At 43.7% G+C, this 24,311-nt stretch overlaps 1 protein-coding gene across 2 annotated transcripts; it reads right to left on the reverse strand.

Moving 5' to 3' along the window:
• Nucleotides 1–1,569: 1,569 nt before the first annotated feature.
• nr2f5 (nuclear receptor subfamily 2, group F, member 5) lies at nt 1,570–23,735 on the reverse strand. 2 transcript variants are annotated; one of them, XM_069655937.1, is made up of 4 exons: nt 23,369–23,735; nt 9,977–10,257; nt 7,298–7,544; nt 1,570–1,889 (listed from the first exon to the last, which is right to left on the reverse strand). In XM_069655937.1, exons 1-4 carry the CDS (start codon nt 23,733–23,735, stop codon nt 1,570–1,572), a joined length of 1,215 nt encoding a protein of 404 aa, XP_069512038.1. The 2 variants fall into 2 exon arrangements, with proteins under 2 accessions (XP_069512038.1, XP_069512039.1); XM_069655938.1 differs by having other exon boundaries at nt 23,351–23,735.
• Between the last annotated feature and the right edge of the window lie 576 nt (nt 23,736–24,311).

A 24,311-nucleotide genomic window follows, 5' to 3' on the forward strand; every position in this document is an offset into this window, starting at 1 on the left:
CAGAGGTTAGTGATACTTTTCTCTACGGTATCGGTACGATAAGCTCAAATGACATGAGTCGAGGGGGTTTTCCCTACATGACATTTCATCAGGAAGTGGAAAAGAACTCGCAGGAGGTGCGAAGAGTAAAAGTGCTGATGATGTAATAGCAAAAATGTCTGTTTCACAATAATTTCTTGATATTGTGTAATAATGAATTTAAAATCTCTGTGTTCTTTATGTGCACATTAATCATTTTTACATCATGCGAGTTCATTTCCACTCCTGACAGGACATAATACCTGTTATAACAGGTAACGAGAGATTATGGCACAGTCATAAGATAAATGCTCAGTGACAAAATCTTTGTTCTAAGGCAAGTACAGCTAGTTTTGTAAAATTCTCCCCCCCCCAAGTCCAAAAGGTCCAATCTGACAATCATGACTACAAAAGAATAATGAGGATTGTTGTGTCACTCCTGTGATAACAACCGAGTTTAAATGGGCCTTTTGAATAAGTAGAAAATACACCGATCACCTGGCATAAGGGTAGCAAGAATCTACCAGTGCTGTGATTGTACAGGAGTGAATAAGTGTTGGTTCTGACTAGTTAACAATGCAAGTGCCTAAGCTTTTATTTGTATTTTTCTTTTACAAACTCCTCCTCTTCCCCCTGAGACCCCCAAAATATATAGTCAAATTATAGACAAACCAAACATTACATTTTTATCACCGACACTCCCACAAAAATATCCAAACAATATGCATTTTTCAGCTTTGGCACAGGCTGCTGATAAGAGTCAATTTAGCTGGGTTTGTCTCTTTTGTACTGATATTGGCATGTCTGTCTGTCTGTCTGTCTGTCTGTCTACCCACCCTTTGAACCTGAGCTTTTCCCACTGAACCCTAATACGCTATAGATGCCTATGAATCAACGATATACTGTACATATGGACACAATCATGAGTTTTCTCTCCATATAAACAGTGCTAATACAAACACACACATTAAAACATGTCCTCTGCAAAAGTCCAAGACATTTTGGCATTTGTCTCTTTTTTCTTAATGGCTTCTGGCTTTCTTTTCAAAAACTGGTGAATATACATCGGGCCTTGTGCTCCTGGTCGTAGAGTCCCGTTGGCAAAGCCCTTGCTCGGTATTCGCAATACTGGGATGCTCGTACACAGCCTCCTGTGAATGGAGGCATAGCACCAACAATAAAGCAAATGTTTTGTCTTTTGCTGCCCCTGTTTTCATGAGGTTGAGACTGACATCTGAGGTGAGTCCAACAGACCTGCTGGTGAACTGCGCAATAACCCGTTCTACCAACCGGTCCATCTCGTGCCGCATCTCAAATGTAGACACCGTCGGCTGAGGGACGGCAACGGGCCACCGAGTCTTTGCAGTGGCCGTGGTGAATGATTGGCTGGTTTGTGTGACCGCGCTGTAACGGATGATATTGTCAGTGGAATGGTGAGGGAGATGCTTCCTCTGGGAAGTTGAATGCAGAGAATGGAGGGATGAAAGTTTGGATCGATGGACGTTCAGCCTGGATTCCTCCCGCAGCTTCTTCTTCGTCTGTCTCCGCTCCTCAGGGCCCGTTCTCGTTGTAGTGCAGAGAAATCGGTCGCTCGCGCTGCACGGTGGGCATGTAGGGCCAGTTGTAGCTCGATCCCGACAGGAGCATGTCGCGCAGCAGTGTCTCGATGGGCGTCTTGCCAACCAGGCGGACGAAAAACAGCTGCTCGATGACCGGAGAGGAGACGATGCGCAGGGAGGGCAGGCGGAGGAGGAGGCGGCCAAAGCGGTTTGGCTGGCTGGGGTACTGGTTCCTTACATACTCCTCCAGAGCGCACTGGGACTTCTCCTGGATGCTCTCCACGTGGGCGACGTCTGACAGCCCCATAGCATCTAAAAACAAGGAAGAGAAAATATAAAGATTTAATGTTTATCCTTATTTTAGTGTCTGAAAGAACCATGCAAGAATGTAAAAAAACATCCACAAACAACGAGCAAAAAAACACTGTAGGCCTCGTACAGTGGAAGAGAAGTTAGAGCATCTTTCTCTTCTATAATGTGACGTGTTTCTGAGCTTTTTAAAACAAGCATCAAACAACCAGGAGACAAGAAATCAGGTCCATGGAAACGAGCCCAAAAGAAGCGATGACATATCAGGATTTTTTTCAGGTGACAGGTGTAGTGAAGATATCATTACACGTCATAATAAAAACTGCAACAAAAGACTTCCAACATTAACGAAACTTACAAGCAACTATACTAAAAACAAGCCCAAGCTCGCTAATATTTATCCAACTTGTTTGTGAGCGGGGTTTTATTACAGGAGTGATTTAAATCAAATCCTTGACGTAATGCGATTGGATCACTGAAACCGATTGTGGCTTAGACAGCTGTTCGTGTTCACCTTCACCTGAACGCTCAGATCTGGGGGGAGGAGTATGTTTACTCCCAGCTTTTGAAATCCACATATGCACCTTCCAAGACAAACTAGCTAACGATCATGCGCAGTTTTATATCATGGATGGGGCCAATGATGCAGTTGATTAGATAGATTAATATAACATATTTATGTTAGACAGGAGGCGAACTTCACTGCGTTTTTAATTCTAATTATCTTACCAACAGACGTAACCACGAGGAATGATGTCTCTCTGCCCGGGCCTTTGTGAAGCCTCACAGGGGAAATGTTTTAAGACAGACTGATGTTTATTTTTGCTCCGAATGAGCAGTTATCACTTTCACATTGTGTTGGCTAGAATTTAAATTAAAAATTGAGATATTTCGCAGTCTCAAAGCAGGTGGCCCAATGTGAAGTCTGACACTGTACTGACTTATAATGTCAATGAACGAGATAAACGACAGAGACAACAGAGTAGTAATAAAATGTTAGCAACAGCTGACAGATTTTTTTCCCTTTCAATCCCTCAAGCGAGAGCAATGTTGCTCAAACTTGAGGAAATTGAGGTTGTCACTGCAGAGATACGTATCTACTACACCCCTGTGGTCTGTGTTCACAGCACACTACAGAGCTCTCTTTCCCAGCAGCTGGAGGTCATGTTCTGTTCTCCCCCCCTTCCTCCTCCACACACCTCCCCTCCCGCCGTCCCCCCCCCCACCTTGGCAAGAGTCTCGCTCAGCCGAGAGAGCGTGTAACACGGCGCGCGGTACTTTTCACACCCTCTGTGTGCAGGGGAGAGCACGGGGGATTTAGCAAAGGAGGTCAGAGATGTGTGAACTCAAAACAAAGAAACACTTTACTGTACTGTGCCACATACTGTACATTCAGGGGGAGTGCTCTCAGACTCTGCCCCCTGTGTGAACCCTCATTTAGAAGAAAGGTTTCGATGAGGGCAATTTCTCCTCAAGCTCGTTGTTTCAGTCTAAAAGCACTGGCCCGTAGGTTTTAACCTGTCACCTTGCCTTGTAGGTCCCCTTTGTCATCTCACACTTTGATCTGTCCCCTGTGTAAACCCTGCCCTGCTGGGCCTCCGTCCTGCTCCGCGGAAAAAAATTCATTTACCTCATATTTTAATCGAGTGTGTCAACCCCTCCCCACCCTCAGCGGTTCTGTTCTCATCATTCTAAGTGAATAATTGCTCTCGCTTCAGCTGTACTTCCCTCCTCTCAGGGGGCAGATGGACTGCTTTTTTCGTTGGGCCGCCATTTTGGGTCCTGCGTGACAAGGCAGTCACTGCCTGTTTGGGATTAGCAAAGCTGTCTATGTGACTGAAACCACTTCGCGTGCCGAAGCGACAGCTCTGTGGGCGCCCTTCCACGCCAAGCGCCGTGTTCTTTTGTCTGATCCTTGGGCACACACCGGGTCAGTTAGGGTGAGGGATCAGGGTGGCAGCGCTGAGATGCCCGTCCTCTGATGCAGCGTGATGGGACTGGGCTTCTCAGGGGGAGCGGAGGGAGGGGACTCAGAGGGAGGTGAGAGACGATTGGTGATTGTCCGAGCTTGTTAGCTCATCCTACCAGGTCTGCAGGAGTCAGGTTTATTAATCTATCTAGTGTGTGCGTGTGTGCATGTCTGCCTCCATTAAATTCAAATGTTTTATATCTGCACGTTCCACTAACTGTATTGTCTCCTTTTGGCCAGACATGCAGTTTCTGTGTCGGTACATGTGGGTACATCTGCCCGCATACAGGGAAGTCACATGGGATGCTCAGGGCTACAGGGGTTATGTAGGTCACGGCCGGGGCTGTGGCGAATCCTACGTCTCACTGGAACCCCACCATACATAATTCAACTCCCGCGGTGGGGGCAGGGGTCCCGGGGCCTGGGCAAGGCTCGGGGTTGGGGTTGGGGAGCGTGGGGAGGAGGGGTGGATGACTGGTTTCAATAATAGATGGGATCATGAAGGAGAGATGGCCTGATGAAAGCAAGGAAGAGGAGGGAAAGGTGGAGCCACAGCCACACACATTCAAAAAGGAGAGACGCTGGGTTCACGTAGAGCAAATCTGACAAGCCATGCGAGGAAGAAAAGAGGGAAACGCAATAAAAAACAAGGACAAGAGACATCTCAGTGTTGGCTTCTTTGCAATCCGTTTCCCCCTGGGTCACAAAGCATGATCTCTCAGTGAAGTTTCCCACAAGTGACAGTATTTTGGCTGGCACTGGAGCCCAGTGACTGTTGGGATAAACCTCAACGGGGTTTGTATGAAAGCAGAATCAAAACATTGCCTATCTCATGGGTTTCCTCAAGATGTAAGACCATTATATTTTGATTTAATCCTGTCTGCAGCAGTGGGGAGAAGATTGTGCAACACGGCGAGGGTGTGAGGCTCATGTTCCCTGTGTTTATTTAAACCACAAATAGACAAATCTATGCTAGCACTAGCATTTCTTTGTTGTTAAGTCTCACTGACTATAATAAACCGAGCACAGGGAACGTTTTAATTCAGGTCAGGTCAAAAAATGTGCATGATCTTTAAAAATATATGGTTAACAGCTTTAAATGTCACATGGAAGCTGAATCTCTATTAAAAATATGTCTTGGCAAAAGAGTATTTAAAGACAAATACCACAATAAAAGCTTAAAAAGTGGTTTAAACAAGCAGCTGCCCATGGAGTCAAATAATAGCGTCTTTTTGCAGTACAAGAGACGATCAAATTACAGCCAGATTCATGGAGGGCAGAGACCATGACTGACTGTAGCAGCAGCATTTACATATGGAGCCAATGAGACAATATGTGCTGCAGCGTTAGAGGTCACGTCTCGGTCAGGCTCGGCCGAGGTGAAAAGGTTGTGGGTTAAGTACAGTTGAAGTCCGCTTCATTTGTCCGTGAGCTCAAACCGGATTCCAACACAGCGGAGGGAAAAATGTTTCGTGGCGTTAAGACCATCAGAGAAACTCACTCTGTGGTTAAATCAGTCATGAAAAGGAATTTGGTTTTTCTGTTGGTGCGCGGCACCTTTCAGCCTGCAGGACCTCTTCGCTTCTTATTTACAAGCTAATGCGGCTAAGTAGCTAGCTTGTTGGGAATGGGTGTGCATCAGTGCTGGCTTTATCTGTTTGTTGAACACATCATCTTCACACAGCAGCAATTTTACTTGAATATTATGCTCAGGTTGGGAAGCTGAAATGCTGTTATGATGTCATCATGATAATTTCACCATTTCAAAAAATAGAAGGACATCAAGTAAAAACAACATATTTGATAACCCATTTGCTACGGTAGGACAACAGCTAACAGCTAACGTTAGCATTAAAGGAGCAGTTCGCCCCTGGATAGAGCCACTGTCAGTCAAAGCTGGTGTTGTCTGTAATCGATAGAAGCAATAATATTTGAAATTGGCGCCATAGCGGTGGAGAAATTTGTACAAACAACTCGTGGTGTCGCCCATTCTACATTCCTACAACACCCAGCATGCATTGCGCCCCTCCCTCAGAAAGGAACGGCTCAGTGAGAGACGCAGGAGTGTAATAGTACCATTTCGCTGCAGGCAACGGCTCAAAGCGGTACAGAATCCGATTATACTGCTGGCCCTTTAAGCAACGTTATGTTTAGCTAGGCTGTTACACGACACAATGTAAAGTAGTAAGTAAATTCTGAGCTAAAGTTTTATTAGCAAAGAAGTGGTTGAATGTTAGCATGAGCTGTTGAATGACTCAAGCTTACTGTTTATCAAATATGTTGTTTTAGCTTTAAGTATCAGATATCTGCTTCTAATTGAACAAATCCAACAGTTGAACGAAGCATGACGAGACTTTAAGACCTATTTGATCTCATGCTAACATCTTGCTGGATATATCTGTGATTGTCCTGCACCGGAGACTCCACATGATTTAACATGAAAAGCATAAACAAACCTAAATGGGCTCAGTACTGTTTCCTGTTTTAATAAGGTTTATTTTATTGCAAAGGAGAAAAAGAATAGGTAATAATACGTGATTTTATTTTGCATGGGTTAACCTTGGTCATGTTTAGATGCCCAGGATAACCCTCCTATTGGCCATCACTCTAACTCAGGTTAATCGGTTTTCATGTGCTTTGATACCAACGATTAAGTCTTCCTGTACACACGAATAAACCAATTAGCCGAATGTTCCTGCGCCAACGGAAGTTAGATCGCCTGCCTGCTAATTCCTCCCGTTCTGTCCGAGCAGGAGTTAAGTAACTCAGAGGAGAGAGGTGATGTTTATGTTGACATCAGAATTTACCTGTAACCGTCTCAGAGTCTGAGGTTGTGTTGAGGGAATATCAAAGTGAAAGGAACTTTTTTGGAGGGGTATCCCTTTTAAAAATGTGTCTTATTATAATTTTATATCTGTATACCTATGAACGGTAATGAATAACGTGTGTTTATATTTCCTTTCACCACCTTGTTGCCTGCCACGGTAATAGCATCCTCGACTCTGTCTGTCTGGTGTTTCTCTCCTGAGATTTCTTATTTCCTTAGGGACTCAGGAACCACTGCCAGTGTCGGACTTATTATGTATTAGCGTATTATGATTTTATGAGAATAGGTCTTGTAACTTGACTTATCCAACAGACGTAAGACGTTCACATGAGTAAACTTAAAAATGGTGCCTTTGTCTCCAGAAGGGAAGTGAAGCTGGATCAGTTTGAGAGGACACAAAAGGCGGTATGAAAAGGCTTGCAGCAAAACAATAATCAGTTATGCAATGGATTTAAACTTTTTGGGTCATGAACTTCTAATCTGTTATAAAACTTTCACTTCATCCACTTCTAGTTAAATCCTGCTTCAACTTCCTGTTTCAAAGTTCCGTTACTGACCCAGGACGCCGCTGACATGTCACGCTGTATACAACACGTGTGCTTCATTCAAACTCACCTGAGGTGAAGAGCACGATGGACTTGAGGCAGGAGTATTCAGCCGTGTCGACCTGCAGGGCCTTCAGCTTCTCCACCTGCTCCTGGAAGACCCGGATGTGGTCCATGAAGGCCACCACGCGCTCTGCAGACATGGGCGACGCGTGCAGGCCTGCCGCCGCCAACAGAGGGGCCACGTGAAGCGGCATCGAGCACTGGGCAGCGTTCAGGACGAAGAGCTCGCTCCATGACATGCGCAACAGCGCCACCTAGGATACAGGTAGATTAGAGTTGTTATTAAGGGAACAAAGTTATTTTCAGTCATTAGTCTACAGATTATCTTAATGACATTAAAACTGATTTTATCAAAGGAAATAACTTAATATAAGGAACTGATTCTAAGTATAATACGACATCAATTTGGCTTACAATTCATCTAACAGGAATTATATTTTAAACTGTTTTTAATTACAGTTCAATTAACACTTGTTGTTGCAGTACAGCAGACTTTGGGCCCCTTTTGGACCCAGCAATAACATGAATCAAATTCAATAACACCCACTAATTACATGTAAAGTAAAATGAGATGCTCTGAACATCCAATAATCCAAACTACCACTGGAAATGTTGAGGATTATCAGAGAGTAAATGCAAAGTACACACAGGACAGGAGCTTCATTCATGCTCATCCCAACAAGTGACACATTCATTCACTGAAGGGAGAAGGAAGTTCAGCACACTGTTCACAAAGCAGGCGCAGCACAAAGCTCACAGAGAGCCTTTGACTTTAATGGAAAAACCAAAGGAAAAATGTGTTAAAATACCGTCTTTATCCCGTATTGTCTTTGTTAAGACTACTGGTACATAGAATAGACTTTAAAAGGGATTAAAGGAGCTATTAAGTGCAAATTGTCTGTGAAAATAATAAAAAATACTGCTGAATAATTTACTGCTCCGAGGGGAACGACAGCAAAGAAAAACATGTTTATTAAAAAGGAACAGCAGTCACAAGTTAAAGCTGTTCAGGGGGGATGTGGACGTATATATAAACTGTATAGTGGGTTTACAAGGCCAGCAATCAGCATGCAATCTAATAGGACAAATCTATGCAGCATTTACAATAATGGTTTATTTAAACAAGTTATCTTCTATTAAGCATCAAACATTTATAATCTGGATAATCCAGCTACAACACGATAAGATTTAGTAACGTGTTGACGCCCCTGTTAACATATTTTAATAGTTAAGATTCATTATAAACATTAAAAGTGTCTTTAAACAAACAACCAGTGGAACCACACTAAAGCACGTCCTGAGACACAAGGGACAGACCTGCTCTACATGTTGACATGACCTTAATGGTATATTAATGATATGGTGCAACTATTGCATGACATGTGTGTGATCACTATGTCTGCCCAAGGTGCATGTGAATATTTATAGGTGAGGCGATTACGCCGTGCCAAGACTTTACAGCCGGTATGAATCAACACGTGCAGGATTGATGTCGAGTCTATTCATACTGAATGTCATACGTGTCTGCCGTCAGTCAGTGAGCAATAAACAGATTTCTTTTTAAACGCTACTTAAGTACTTGATGATTAACAAAGAAAGAAAAAGACTAAAAGTGTCATATTGTGAATTATTGATAGGCTCAATTTTTTATTGACATCATGACTGTTGGTGTCTGTTGGATCACAGCTTTGTTTTGGGTTTGACTTGTACAGAAAAGTTCATTGTGTTTATGAGATCAAATCTTTTGAGTGGCTCACATTTTCTATAAAAGGAACATGTTTTAAACTTATGGGCTGATATTTCACAGGGGCACCAAGTATGTTATTTATGGTATATTTGTGCTGATCTTTTTTTAGCATCCTGATGCTAACCTTTAGCATTTTAAGGTCAAAAGCCAACCCTCTCTCCCAGTATGTTCACTTAGTTTTAAGAGAAAACTCAACCTTTTAAAAATATACTGTGTTTTTTGTTTGCAGAAGTTACGTAATGAAATTGATCATTCTTCTGTCTGTACGCTACATATGAAGCTACAAGTTACAGCTAATTAGCTGGAAATAGCTAGCCTGGCTCTGTCTCGTAAAGAAAGGAAGGAAGGAACTTCGTAGATGTGGAAATATCCCCTCTTACCTTAATCTAAGTTTTGAACAATTGAGATATCAAAGTAGAGAAATTCTTTGCACACCTGTTTCACAGGACAGGTGTGTAGGAAAGGAAAAAATTCATCAGAAATGTGAGTAAACTTCAGCGCTGTCTAACTTGCCGCTTCAGTGCTCGACCTTCATTAGGCAGCAGTCTGACAGCCGACTGAAGGTCGAGCACCGAAATGTTACAAGAAAATAAATGTATTTTCTGCAAGTTAGACAGTGTTACACGATTTACTTGCATTTTTGACAAACAATTGAGATATAAAATGACAACAGCTGAGTTTTTTTGTCCTTTCAAGAGCCAAGCTAGCTGTTAACCTCTGGCCAAGTCTTTCTGCTAAGCTATGCTAGTTAGCTGCAGCTTGTAGCTTCATTTTTAGGATAAGACTCATGTCAATTTCATCATCTCAACTCTCTGCAAGAAAGAGAATAGTTTCCAGTCCTTCTGCTAAGCTAGGCGAAGCAGCTGCTAGCCTAACTCCCATCAAGGAAAGCAAATAAGCATGTTTTCTTAAACGTCTTTGGTCAGTAATCAGACTCACCTGATCCATGAGCTGCAGATCGGGGAAGAAAGGGATGTTCTTCGCCCACTCGACAGCGCTGAACAGCAGCCTGGCCGCCAGCTCACAGATGTTCTCGATGCCCATCAGGTTGTTTCCCTGCATGCACTGGGCCCCGTAGCGAGACGTTGGATACGGCTCGGCGCGCAGCAGCAGAGAGATGAAGCCGGACAGGTAGGGTTGGCCGTTGTACGGGTCAGTGCCGTTGGTCAGGTACTGTCCGGGGCTGGTCTGGGAGTTCGATGTGCGTCCTCGTTGTACAGCTGGTGGAAAACAGGAAAAGGTAAAGGTGAGAATTTAGTCTCATAAATCTTAACCTCTAATCGGTGTTTTGTTTTTTGCTGTCTTTGCATGTTTCTTAATCTCAGTCCAGCCGCTAACTTTAGGCAGACGGTAAACACCTACCATCAGGTTGTTTATTTAGGGGATAGGATTTGGCAGGCTTTAGAGCTACTTCCAAAATCCTGCATGTAAAGTGAAGTAAACCTAAAAGCCTGCAGCAGTCAAAAAGGAAAAGGAGGGAGGATGAAGACAGAAAAGAAAGAGTGAAATTGGGCATGTCAAATGTGTCGGGTGGGGGGCCGTTGCAGAATGGGGTCAAAGGGGGCGAAAAGTGTGGAGACGGGAACATTTCTGTGACTCTTAAATATGTCAGCGCTCGTCTTTTCAGGGGAGCGGTGGAAAGTGGCCGGGCCAAGGCCATCCTGCGCTGCTGTTGTGCATCAATGAGTAATGACAAGCAGCAGCTGGTAAAGATATAACACTTCTTCACACCTACATATGTTATGCACACACACACACACACACACACACACATGAATACATACGGTTACATCTCACCCCTCCCTCCCTCTGCTGGCAAATGGCTCAGCCTGAGGCGAAAAGGGCACGCAGAGGCCAAGCTCGCGCGCGCACACACAAATGCCCACCCCCACCCCCCTGTGGAGCGATGATGATGCGGCGAGTGCTCAAAGGCCCATTTGGAAAACACCTGTTCAGTCATCCCCACTGTCTGACTAATAACTCCATCTACTGTTACACGGAGAGAGCGAGGGGAGAGAGAGAGAGAGGCAGTGAAAATGCAAAGGGGCCACGTGTGAGGGGAAAAATGAGGTAAAAGGGTGAAATGGCGAGATAAGGTTGGGAAGGAGAGAGTGAGAGGTGATAAGTTAAAAGAAGAGGGCGGAGGGGGGAGGTGCAGAGTTCAATATGTTTGAATGCAGCCTGAGATGAAGCTGAAGATAGAGAGCGGTGGTTTACATAAAGAGACAGGTGGAGGCAGGAGGGGTGGAAGAAAGGGGAGGGGGGTTTGGAAAAAATGCTTTTCAACTCCGCATCACCTGTCACCTCACACGCAGCAGCTGTGTCAATTGAACGCAGCGTGGCACGTCTGAAAAACGAGAGGTCAAATCACTCAAGAGCGTTATAAAAATGCCTTCAATTCTAGCCTGTCCTCTGAGCAGAAAAAATACCTCCACACAAAAGGTGTTGACCTCAAACTACCATTTTTTTTCTCCCCCCCTGTGAACTTGTGTCAACCCGCGCTCCCGGAGAAGAATGTGCTCTCCTTCGGCAAACATGCGAAGTCTACCAAGAGGTGTTGCATGTCACAAAGACGACGTTGCGCAACGGGACATTCCTCGTCACTCGCGCTCCAGCACCTCTTGTTTTTGCTTTGCGAAGGACGGCTGTCAGATTAGCCGCACGTGTCTGTCGCTGCAGGATTTCACCAACCAAAGAAGAAAACAGGGCTTTGAGCAGCAGGGGTGAAGTAGTCCTTAGGTTTGGTGCCGCAAGTGACACAAGATTACCCGGTCGAGCATGTTTTCAGTCACTCTGAGGTGCTTTGAGTGTGAGGTGAGAGGCTGCTAATGATACAGAGCTGTTGCTGTCAGTGACATGAATTATTGTAACACAGGGTTTTGGAAGTCTCAAGTTTTGTGTCCCCATTTAGGACAACAAATAAATGGATGACATTAATTATTTGTGCCTTTTAAAACCATTACAAATGAGTGTTACTGTCACAGATGGACCCCATCATGGTGTTACGATGCGATGGCTAGGGTTAGCTTAGCTTTATGCAGGTAAAGACGATGGTTAGACATCAGGAAACATCATGGTAAGTTCCTAGTTAAAGCTGATGGTGCTGTGGTTGTCCGAGGACAGTAAAAGTTTGTCCAATAATTCCACCCAGACTGAATTGGCAGTCTTCCACAAGCTAAAGCTAGCAAGCTAGCAGCACAAAAATAGCAGAGAGAGCTAGCATGATAAGGTTAGTAATGACTTCGACCTCCTGTGTTTTGATACCTTCAAAATCCTCCTAAACCTTCCTGGAGTTGCCTACCAAAGCTTCACGATGATGGGACCTTCCTTGTAACTAAAATCAGCACGTTGTTAAGGTTAGTGATGGTGGTCACTGACTCCGAAAATAAAACCTGACATTTTGTTTAAAGGAACCCCTAACATCCCTACAAGCGTCGGCTAACTTCCTCCTCTGCTCTCGACAGACAACAGTCAACACCGTCAGCGGGTGCGAGAGAGCTTTTTCGCTTGAATGTGAGCATATGTCGTTTTGAGGGCACTTTTGAGGGATTCTGTCGGTCTCCTTAGGAGGACAGTCTGGAAATACTCTCCCTGACTGTCCATATCTAAGTCAGAGCACTTCCATAACCTAAAACTGTCACTCTGCCCGGGCTTGTTAATGTCTTTCTTTCTAGAGGGGTGAACAACCTGGTTTCTGCTTCCTTTGAAAGCTGTTGCACAATAACTTATTTTATCACATGTGCCGAAAGTCAGTGACGTTTCACAAATTGTAAAACCTGTTTGGATCCTGCTGCGTTTCTGTCACCGATATGTGAATTTGCAGCTATGAATCCGCTCTCGTATTGATCAGTGGTTAATCCTGCAGATGGTGGCGAATCTACTTGATCCACTTGACTTTTCAAAAGCCTCATTGTGGGGGTCACTCGTGGCTGAGAGGCAGAGCACTTGAGTGCTCCAGACGCAGACACATCACTCTGTTTTCCCTTCGCCTGCAGCCGGATGACGAGACGAGAGGAACAGGGAGGGAAAAAGAGCGTGGTGATTATAGGAAGGTCCGAAGGAATAAATAGAGAGGAGGACGGACATGCGTAGAGACAGAGAGATGTCGTATCGTGACAAAGAGGAGGGCAGCGGCTGAGCGAGAGAGACAGAAATGGCATTAGAGAGAAACAGATGCCCGAGGATAAGGAAAAAGGAAACCAGGGTCAGAGAGAATAAAGGGGGGATGGGCGTATAAAGTCCAATTTGGGTGTCTGCCATAAGCTGATTCCTGCATTTTAATTGCAGCATGGCTTAGCTTAATGTGATTGACTTTGCTTGTCATCAGAGAATAAAAAAGCTACAAAACTTCTTCTTGGCAAACAAATGTATTCTGACGCAAAATCGAGGGCGCTAAAAAAAGATCTACAAATCCCTAAAACCCAAAACAAAACAGCATGCCGTGTAGGTAGGGCACGAAACGGGGGCAGGAGAGCGAGGCAGAGGAGGAAAAGTGCATGCAAACAGAGGCACCATGGGACATTTCAGCTGCGACTTTCAAAATGCCACTTCAGCAAATGGCAGCTGGCAGAGTGCACAGTTCGCTGCCTGGCTGCCCTGGATTAGCCTCTGGGTCAGACTGTTAGTGGAATTACAGCAGCTAAATACAATTAAGGCCTATCAACATTTGGACTTAAAGGTCACCGTGCTAGGGCAACACAGAGGCATTAAAGATTTGGCTCGGCACAACAGTTGCGTTTAATAAGTAGCTTTTCCATTTCTAAAGCTTCCATTGGCTGGCAGAAAATAAACATGTTACCCTGCATGAACCTGAGTGTGTGTGCGTGTCTTTGCGTAGAGAGGTTTATGACATTAGAAATTCTGCAATCAACAAAGTATCCGAACACACGGTTTAAAAAGCTTTCGGATGAGAAAAGAGCTTTCATTTGAAATTCTTCTGCGTGTATGTGTGTGCGTGATTGTGCGTGGGTGTGATCCAGATCAGAGGGCAGTGTGTGATGTGACACCCCAGGTCCCTGCCGCGGCTCTCCTGGTTTTATTTTGGCCCTGACCTTTGACCTGCAGGTCAGCGCTCTGCAGCAGGGCAAAGCTCCCAAAGAGAGGGAGATAGGAGCAGATAGGAGCTAATGTGTAAACCAGGCGGGGAGAGAGAGTAAAGAGAGAAAGACAAAGAGCGGGATGTTGAACAGAAAAAGGTAAGTGTGTCGTTTGGAAACCTGGTAACACCCACGGTGCTAAATCTAATACTGTTATGTTTTTACCCTCAAATTCTTCCTCTTTGGAGACTATTTTAGGATTTTTGTTGAATAACATGGACGCTGGAATGAGGCCTAAAAATTAGCCTAAAAGCTTAACATTTTTTGAGTCCTTATCTTGTTGTTTTAGACTCATTTCTATGAAAAGGATACGAGATGTGCACATATGTTAGTCGTAACAGCTCTCCATTAGAGATGCCATAATCAATATTTTTACATTAACATGGATAAATTAACTACTTGTATGTGTAATGGGTATAAAGACATAAGCGTAAAGAAATTCACCCAACTCTGCAGTTTGTATAAACACACTGTAGTGGACAGCGAACCAGCTGCTGAGCATCAGTTAGCAACTAGCTAACATTGTGGAGGGTTTAGCAGATTTTTCCAAACACAAAGCTGAATGTGTAAATGAGCATTCGTCTGCTGACAATCTAAACATACGTCATTTTTAAGGAGAGAATGTTGCTGTGTTCAAAATGCCATACTATACTCACAGTACGCACTGATTGGGCCAAAATGTAGTCTGCAGTATGCAAACAAAAGCAACATGTGCAGTATGCCAAAAACACCCGGATGTCGTACAGATTCAGAGAAAATCTCATGCATGCATCGGACCAGTCTACCTCGCCTACTGTATCCCACAATGCAAAGCGCTGGAATGTCACAGCGGCAGCTGAAATGCAAGAAGGGGGCGCTATAGCTAAAGAAGCGGTGGCTATTGTTTATTTCCGCCTGACGTAGCATACTGCTAAATGAATTTGAAAAGCTCCTCCATACTACATACTACTGCCGAACGCAGTATGTAGCATGTAGTATGTAGTACGGCATTTCGAACGCAGCCTATGTCAGTGTTGTTTACAGCTTGTTTCTGCTGCCCCCTCATGGTCAGAAAATCTGCCACTGAAAGTCTAAAATGTTGCTTTTGTAATTAAACTACAAAATATATGTCATTTTAATTGGTTACATCTTCTGAGGAAAAATTTGGAGTTACAGTAAAAAAAAAAAAAATTGTTGACTGGACTTTTTTTTTTTTTTGTCTTTGCCATTCAGAACTTCTTTAAGCCAAAAGACAACAAGAAAACAAGATAAAATCAGCGAAGCCGTTAGGACCAATTTAACTTCATCACCATTGAAACTAGTCTAAACCGGCTCCTTTCATTGGACAATATGCGCTCAAATTTCAAGCATTGTTTCTGGAGCAATGTTATTTTTTGGTAACACTGATATAACTTACAACAGTGGTGTGAGTTCAATTGTCCTTCTGTGGAGGCGGACATTAAAGTGGACCAAGTTACTTTGCCACCATGCTTTGTCTTTTCTCCTGAAGGTTTCAACTCACAAGAGGAACATCATCAGCATTACACCTGTTATTATATAGTTAATACTCTAAATATATGTAATTATATCTCTACATCTGTAGCTAATAGTTGAATGTAAATGGTGGTAGTAAATGTTGTCCTGTTTTAAGTCTCTGTGTGTGTCTGTCAAAGAAAAACCAAAGTCTGCCAATGCAGCTGATTCTGATTCTGTGCGTGTCGGTCCTCTTATCTTTGAGGAGAAAACATTGAAAGTGAATTATCATGTGTTTAATTGTACAAAAGGTTCTCCACATGCAGTCATGTCTGACTGGGACACTTGAATCAGATCTTAGAACTGCTGAAATGTTCATTGCTGCCTCCTAAACAAGGAAAACAGACCATTAAAAAATGATTAAAAAAAAAAGGCAGAGACACAGAGCATGAGAATATAGTCATTTGCTCTCTCTTTACATGTTCAGAGGTATTTTTAAGAACAGACCATCTGCAGACTGAAAGAGGCCTCGTGTCGAACATGAAGGAGCAGAGGTACTCAGCCAACGTGACAGACACAACAGAGCGAGAGTGCAGAGGAACCGGAGGCAGAGCCGGGGCGGGCGGGAGAGCCGTGACACAGACAGAGAGAGACAGAGACATGGAGGGCAGAGGAGCTTTGCGTGAGGAACTTTGCGAGCTCTGCTGCGCGGAGGCCGTTGCCTCAGTCTCTCTCTCAGACTTTGATGAGGCAGTTCCTGCATTAATTAGTAAACTAAATTCAGCCGGCACTCAGCGACTCTGATTCACGCTATCCTTATTTACACTTACACAACCCTCCCCTCCCTCCCTCTGCTCTTTATTTTCCTCACAGAGGGGCACATCAGGACAACGTGTGACTTTTCTCTGAGTTCACACGTTTATGTATCAAGCTGTGCATACATGTTTCCTTTACACAGAACACCTTCAGCTTGTGTTATAACAGAGACGATGTCATGATTAATATGAGCTGATGGCAAACTGTTCCAGCCGCCTTCAGTTACCAAATATTTTGACACTGGGATATTTAATACTCTTAAAGGGCCAGTTCACCCAAAACATGAGCTGCATTCTCACCTATCATAAAGTGGTGTGTAACCATTCATATATTTTTTCCATCTCATAAGACCTGCTGCCTCGCTTTGACTTAAAAAAGTGTGATGGATTTTGGCTGTAGCTTTAATTCATGCTATTTCGTGGCTTCTCCACCTGAGAAGACTAAAGTCTACAGTACAGGAATGGATGCTTTCAGACAGCACAAAAACACACTTATTACAGGTAATAATTTAGAAGATATTCACTCAGACAAATTTCTCTTCCAGATTAGGGTAGCACTAATTTGAATGAGCCGATGGCCTGCTGATAAAAGGCCTTTCATTTGCAGCATTCAGTCGTTTTACAAGCGACAAGCAGTGCACTGTTTTGTCTGGTTTTGGGCTGAGTTGCGGGTAAAAGGTTACAAACGTACAAACTCAAGATGGATGACTAAAGACAAAGAAACTTTAAAAGCCAGTGGAAATATAAAGAAAAAGAGCACAAGCCCACTTTTGTAGATAAATATAGGAACTGTCTCTTTTGCATTAACACATACACTTTAAATTTTCACTCATATTTGAGTTGTTTTTTGTATTTCTCTCATATTTTTGGAGCTTTCTGGCACTTTAATTTCCTTCAGGATTAATAAACTTCTGAAGATCGTAAGACCTGTGCAGATTAACCGAAAAGGATCGCATCTGCAGCGCTGGGAACTACAAGAGGTCAAGTGGGGAAAATCAGAGAGGAAGTGGTGGAGATCGTTTAAGTATTAAAATGTCAAAATAAAACAGGAAAAGTTTGTTGCTGCTGTTCTTGCTGCACTGTGGCCTCTCCTCCTCCTCTTTCACCTACCGCTGTTATCGCCGCCGCTCCGCTCCCTCTCAGAGCGCACAGATAAGATCATCAACTGCCTGCCTGAAATATAAATGTGCTCAGATTCCCCACCGCGCTGCGTTCGAGAGCGAGCGTGTGGCAGAGCGACCGAGGAGCCTTGCTGGGGGGGGTTGAACGTTCCTGACAGATAATTCACCTCTTTCTTCGTGTGAGTGTTCTTACGAGTGACCCGAGTGACACACGGAAACGGGTCGAGCCGCTTACGTCACACGCAGGGCAGTCGGTGATTGAATGAATATTTGTGACACTTTAGAAAAAAGCAGAGGTCATTTTAGTTTGACCTTTGCCTCTCCTTCATGTGTGCAGAAGCATTAAAAAACAGCTTCATCATCTCTTCACCTACATGCAGTAACATTAAAGATACCCTTGGATACAACGTCTTGTAATCCAGTGTATCACTTTAATGGACGCTGCACGGTGCAGACCGATTTGTCAGTGGGAGCCATTTTCCTGTGAGAGGCCTCTGATAATGAGCGGGCCTGCGAGTGTGTCGGGGTTAAGTATTTGAATTTGTCAATAGCAGAATTACACGGATAAGTGAAGGTTTTCCAGAGGCCCAGCCGGCCAGGCAGACGTGTTTTGGTGTTAAACTGCCCGCTGTGGAGTATGGATTAGTCAATACATGCTGTCTGTTAGACTTTAGTGCAGCAGTGGGGCACGCACCGGCTGCAGACGCCCCCCGGACGCTTCACACATTTGGACTTTGACTCCAGCCTGTCTGTTATTAATGTTTTAGTTTTGGTTGACCTATATTTCCTGCCGCTGCTGGTGTTTTGTGGGTCAGAGGAGACGTGGATTCAGATTCCTGCTCTACAAACGGATGTTTGGACTGTCACCACACCTCACTGACTACAGAGCCGTGCATACATATTCATCCTTCTTACACTTTTCATATGTTGTCGCGTTTAGGCTGCAAATAAAATGGATTTTATCGGGTTTTATGTGAGAGACCAACAAGTCCCTGAAATGTTCTTTACTCAGAATGCTTGTGTTGTTGTCATGCAGTAAAAACACAGACTATAACTTAATGTTTAACTGTTTTAGCTACCTATGTTACACTTAAAGGGCCAGTTCACCCAAAACATGAGCTGTGTTCTCACTTCCCTTGTGGTGTGCAGCCATGCTTACATTTTTGGGGGCATTTTGTTGACCTATATTTTATAATGAGGAAGAATATTACATTAAAATGTTTTTACACATATTTAATTGTATTACTTTTTTTTATCTTTTTGCATGCATTCTGTAAAGGATGATTAAAGGAGGGTGTTGTTTTTGTCTTCGTCTCTGTTGTGGCACACCAAAAAATTATTCTGGAATACAGAGCTGCACTTTGGTGTTTAATATTGTTTCTAATAAAAAAAATATATGTGGGAAAAATGATTTACAAATAAAAACATAAAAAGCGTTGAGTGTTTTTCATGTGAGAGCCCTTCATTGAGAAAGTCTGCGACCCACTGAGAGGAAAGTTCTAACACTGCTGCACGGTAATAAGAAGTAAAGCCTCACGCTGGAAGCCCCCACACCTGCTTTCTTGTCAGGTGTGGATATTAACGTCCTCAGACATTGTGAACCTAGAACTTTCCACAGCCTGAAAACACTGTAGAGATGTGGCGGCTTCTGTCTGTGCATCTCATAAACCTTCTAAGTTGATCCGCTCTTATTGGGGCAGGGGCCTGGGATGGGACGGGATGAGGGGGTCAGAGGTTATTTATTATTTCACATTAACAGCAAAATTCTTTATCTTATGTTTATTTACTTTTTTCTTTCTTCTCAATATTTTTTTCTTTTTCTTTTCACTCCTTTGCTTTTTATTTTTGTCATTATGCAGCTTTAATTTAGACATGCTGTAAGTGGCTCCGGTGATGATCTCTCCTTTGCTTTGTAGCAGTTTGGATGCAAATGTCAGTAAATTAAAGAATCTGATCGGGGACTGATGAGAAAAGAATTCTGGGAATTATAAACAGAAAGGAGTTATAATTAAGTGGAAGCATAGACTGTTGCGTTGTTCTGATAAGGCACTGTACATGTGCACGTTTTAGGTGTTCTCGTACTCGTCCAGGTGTTTGATTCAGGACACACACACACACGCTCAAAACAGACGACACGATGTTGTGTTTGCGTGCCTTCATCAGCGCGGTAACCTCCCTCACGTGTATTTGGGTCCTCGGTGAAGTCACTATCTCGTCCTCGTGGGCTGCTTCAAAATTAAAACATTCACTCCAGTTCAAAGGACCTGTCAGGCTGATTCTCTTTGCCTCCCTGCGTCCTATTCAGCCCCAGAAAACTGCACTGACAGAGAAACAAGCCGAGGTTATGTGTGTGTGTGTGTGTGTGTGTGTGTGTGTGTGCGTGTGTGTGTGTGGTGAGACAATGACACTAACGCTGCCAAGGTTTTAGAAAGGTTTGACTCCCACTGAGGCCAGCACAGAAATGTTTGCCGTCACGGCGCCCTGAAAGGTGCTGGGGATAAAAGTCTCCAACAAATGATATTATGTGGTGCGCAGCAGTCTGCGGAAAGAGGTCAAACGTCCCCTCTGGGAGGAAGAGAAAAAAGGAGAGACTCAGTTGAGAGCAGAGGAAGTTCTGAATGTGACGCGGTCCGATCATGAAAGTTTTAGCTCGTCTTCCCGGGCAGATAAATATTAATTCAGTCTAAACAGGAAAGTCACGCAGCAGTGTCAGTGATATTAAACGGTGCTGTGAAAACAAACTTTCTCGTCCGTAAGAGAAGAGACTTCTTCACTTCAGAGGCTCTGCTATGCTAAACTATTTCTCTATGCAGCTTTAACTAAGCTTTAACTTTAACTAACTTACTTTGTTGAGAAAGAAAGCTGGAATGCTCCCACTGATACATTCAGTAAAAAAGCCTCTAAATCTTTAACAACTTGCTAAACCCTTTAAACTCAACAACCTGCATTTTGACTCTTAAATAATCCAGATTTTCATCTTTATTTTGTCTCCGCTGACAATGCATATTTCACCTGGGTCGTAATAACTGAGAATAAACATTGCATCTCTTTTACAACCTCACCTGAACCTGCCTGAATAATGCAGAGGAAACATGACTTATGTATGACCTCTGGAGGGGGGACGATAGCGTGCTTTAACAGTCAAAGTCACTTTTCTGTCATCACTCTCAATCTTTGCATTCGAGGACGCAGCGGAGTTTAATCTACTGTGGATGTTACGGTGAGTAAATGATGCAGGGTTTGTTTTAAAAGATGCATCCTTTAATATTTATGTTTAAGACAAATATTGAATTTGTTGTGATTTCTGCAGCCTCTAAATAACTGAAAAGCTGAGTTATACTTTTTATTTCCAAACACACGACAGTTTAATTTTACAGTTGCCTGCGTCTTTACAAAAATGCTCCTAAGTAGACAAATGATCGCTGATAAACAGAAGTCAGTCCACAAAGAGGATTTAAGGACACCGTTTAATCCCGCTGACCTCGAATGCACCAGCAGATGAGCTCAGCCAATGTAAGTTGACCTGCTCCACATTTAAGCCTTTTGCACACAACTATAAGCCAGCGCTGCAAAAAATGACTATATTTAGAAGCCAACGCGCAGTTTAAATTTGTCTGAAACTTTAGTCTGTTTTCAAATGATTTTTTTAAAGACTTTGTTTCAGTCAGCCGACGTTATCTCTTCTTGTTTAAACACACTGCCTCAGAACTTTTTTAAAATCTGAAATGTCTCAAAGTTTCCACCAAACAGATTTTTTTTTTTAATACATTTAAAATTATGAAGAGATTGAATGGTGCTTTAAGGTGACTGTTTTTGCAGCGTAGACTAACTCGCAGTCTATTTGCACAGCATCACAATGTTATCTCTTCTAAATAGCAACACAAATTCCTTTTCATGGGATTCTTGAGGCTATAAGCTCATGCTTCATGAACCATGTGCTGCCTTCAAGGCCGTAAGGTCACCACTGCAAAAAAAATGTATTTAAAAAAAAGAGAGAATTGACTGCAAGTTTTCCCTTTAAAAAAGAATTCAAAAATGCTACCGGAAGTGATCTTTTATTTCTCATGCATCACTCTCCGGGTGTTCAGTGATCTCAGGATGAGTTGCGTTCAAGCTATGGATGTTAAACTCTCCTCTGCAGACATCTTGGCCTGTTTCAAATGTTGCAGTTTTACAGTGAAGCCTCGTCACCTCTCTGATTTAAATGGATATTTTTTACAGTAAACACGCTGCAGCTCGTCAGGCGATTTCCTCGGGTTCATCCAGCCAGAAAGAAGAGAGACCGTGTGGTGTGGCTCGCGGGTATTTTACATGAGGTAAGACTGTCTACAGTGCACACACACACACACACACACACACACACACACACACACAGAATCAGAGAGGAATAGCAGTGCACTATAGCGGGAACCCTTGAGGGATCGTCTCCTCTCACTCTGAGGAGGACGGCGGGTATTTCCACCGTCTGTGTGTTTACATTTAGTCTCAGAGAGAACAAAGGGCGGCGGGGGGACGCTGCGTGTCCTTCAACAACCTCTGCCGAAGTGTCCTTGAGCAAGATTGCTCACTCTTTGTGATGCTGCTGCTGACCCTGTTCTGTCCTCTGGGATGGAAAATACAGGAGGCGAAGTGTGACATCTTCATCTCAGAGTTTTGAGGCTAACTGAGGTCAGGAGTGAATAAAGCACTCACAAGACAATTAAGGCCTTATTACAGATGGATCTCCGAGCGGGAACACAGTTAGTCTTAATTAATCTGTCAAAGACATCACACAGAAAATAAAATGTGTCTAATCTCGCCGCATGTTCTCATAAAAACGTCTCTAAATCTAAAAGTGTCTCTGAATCAGGAGGTTTCTAAATGATTTACGGGTGGTTGGAGGTAATCCAAAGTGCGTAAACAAACAAAAGTGAATCTGTGCCAACGCAGATGTTCACAGAAAGAACTTCTGGCTCCATTTGCTGCACATTTTAAAATGTGCACCGTCGCATCTCTCATGAATGGGACGTGGCCGCTGAATGATAATTAATAAGGGAAGCGCTGCTCTCCACCAACACGTTTCCACTGCTCCTCTTTGGCACTAACTGACCCGTTGTTAATCCAACACAATACAACAAATGTAGCGGCATCCTCTTATAGCGGCTCGGGGTGTCGGTGAGCAAACAGCGTAATTAAAACAGAGGGACAAAGGAGGGATTTCACAGGACACAGCGCACCGGGGTGAAAGCGATAGATTTGGTAAATGAATGTGGAGTAAGCGTTGTGGAGCCGCAGGTGGTCGCTGATTATTTACCCATAACAACAGCGGCTGAGGAATAAACATTTAGATGTACAGGCGTGAAAACATGACGCGTATTTTACGCACAAAATCTCTCATTTGCATTTTTAATCTGACATGCGAGATGACAACTTAGAAAAGAACAAGGGTGTCATGTTTGGTCTCAAATGTTTTTTCTTACAGCAAGAAGTTTCTAAATGTTTTTGTTCCAGACTTTTTTTTTAATTTTCTTGGGTGATTTCTTGCACCAAATAAGTTATTTTGCGCTTTTATACTTTCTTTGCTATATATTGCTTGTAAAAACAATAAAATAAGTGAAACAGCAGCGAAAAGGAGCCTCAGCCAATGAGAGGACTTGTTATAAAACAGTAAAATGTTTTACGGCTGACTTCCAGACTTAATGGCCTGTTAAGATTGATATTTAACAGCATTACGCGCAAGTTTACGCACAGAATTACGTTCTGTAAACAAATGTCTCTCACTCTGACATCCATCACACACACACACACACACACACACACACACACACACACACACACACACACACACACACGCTGCTCTGGCCTTACCTTCTCTCCTCATGCCGACTTTCAGGCACTTCTTGAGCCGGCAGTACTGGCACTGGTTCCGGTGGTGCTGGTCGATGGGGCAGTCCCGGTTCCCCCGGCAGGTGTACGACAGGTTCCGCCTCACGGAGCGCTTGAAGAAGCTTTTGCATCCCTCGCAGGTGAACTGGCCGTAATGCTTCCCGCTGGACTTGTCCCCGCACACCATGCAGTCCACGTTGGGGATCTTGTCCCCGGAAAGTGCATCGTTCCCCGGGGTGGAACCGTTGGGGGTCCCCGGTGCCCCGCCGGGCTCCTGGCCGCAAATCTGCAGCTGAGACCCCGGATCTGCAGAAATGTTCTCTGGCCACTGGTTTACTACCATTGCCATGCTATCCCCAAACACTTTGGTCTTTGTTTAAATCACAGAAGGAGAGAGTGTGTGATAGAGATCCGTCCTGACGTCTTGGGAGAAAAAACACGAGGAAGGGCGAAAAGGCGCTTCCCGCTTCCTCCAGAGGTCAAACTGAGCTTTTCTGACCGTATTTATCTGAACCTTTACTCTGTGTTACTGAGTTCTGTCTGTAAACGTCTATCAAAGTTTACAGCAACAGCGAGCATACATGATCGACGCATAAGCGCGTAGCCTACAACTCCCGGTGTTCCTCGCTGCGCAGAAATCCATAAACACGTTGTTCTTCAGAGTGAAACCTCTCTGAAAAGTCAGTCCACAAAGTCCGCCTTTTTGGCGGAGAAATAAAATGTTTATTTTCACTTCCCTCTAGAATCTGAAAGAGGAGAAATACGACGAAAAATAACAGACAACAATGTTTAACCTTTCAGCCGGTCGCTGCTGCCCGTCTCGCGCTCAATGCTGCATTTACTCAAGATAAATTCAGCCTCTTGAAGCTTGATTTAACACTGACCACATTTCATGGTACTCTGTGGAGGATTTATTTAGTCCCAG

Source organism: Semicossyphus pulcher, unplaced genomic scaffold, assembly GCF_022749685.1.
Source record: "Semicossyphus pulcher isolate SPU_LCO1_2020_fin unplaced genomic scaffold, fSemPul1.0.p SCAF_9, whole genome shotgun sequence".
Taxonomy (NCBI): Eukaryota; Metazoa; Chordata; class Actinopteri; order Labriformes; family Labridae; genus Semicossyphus; species Semicossyphus pulcher.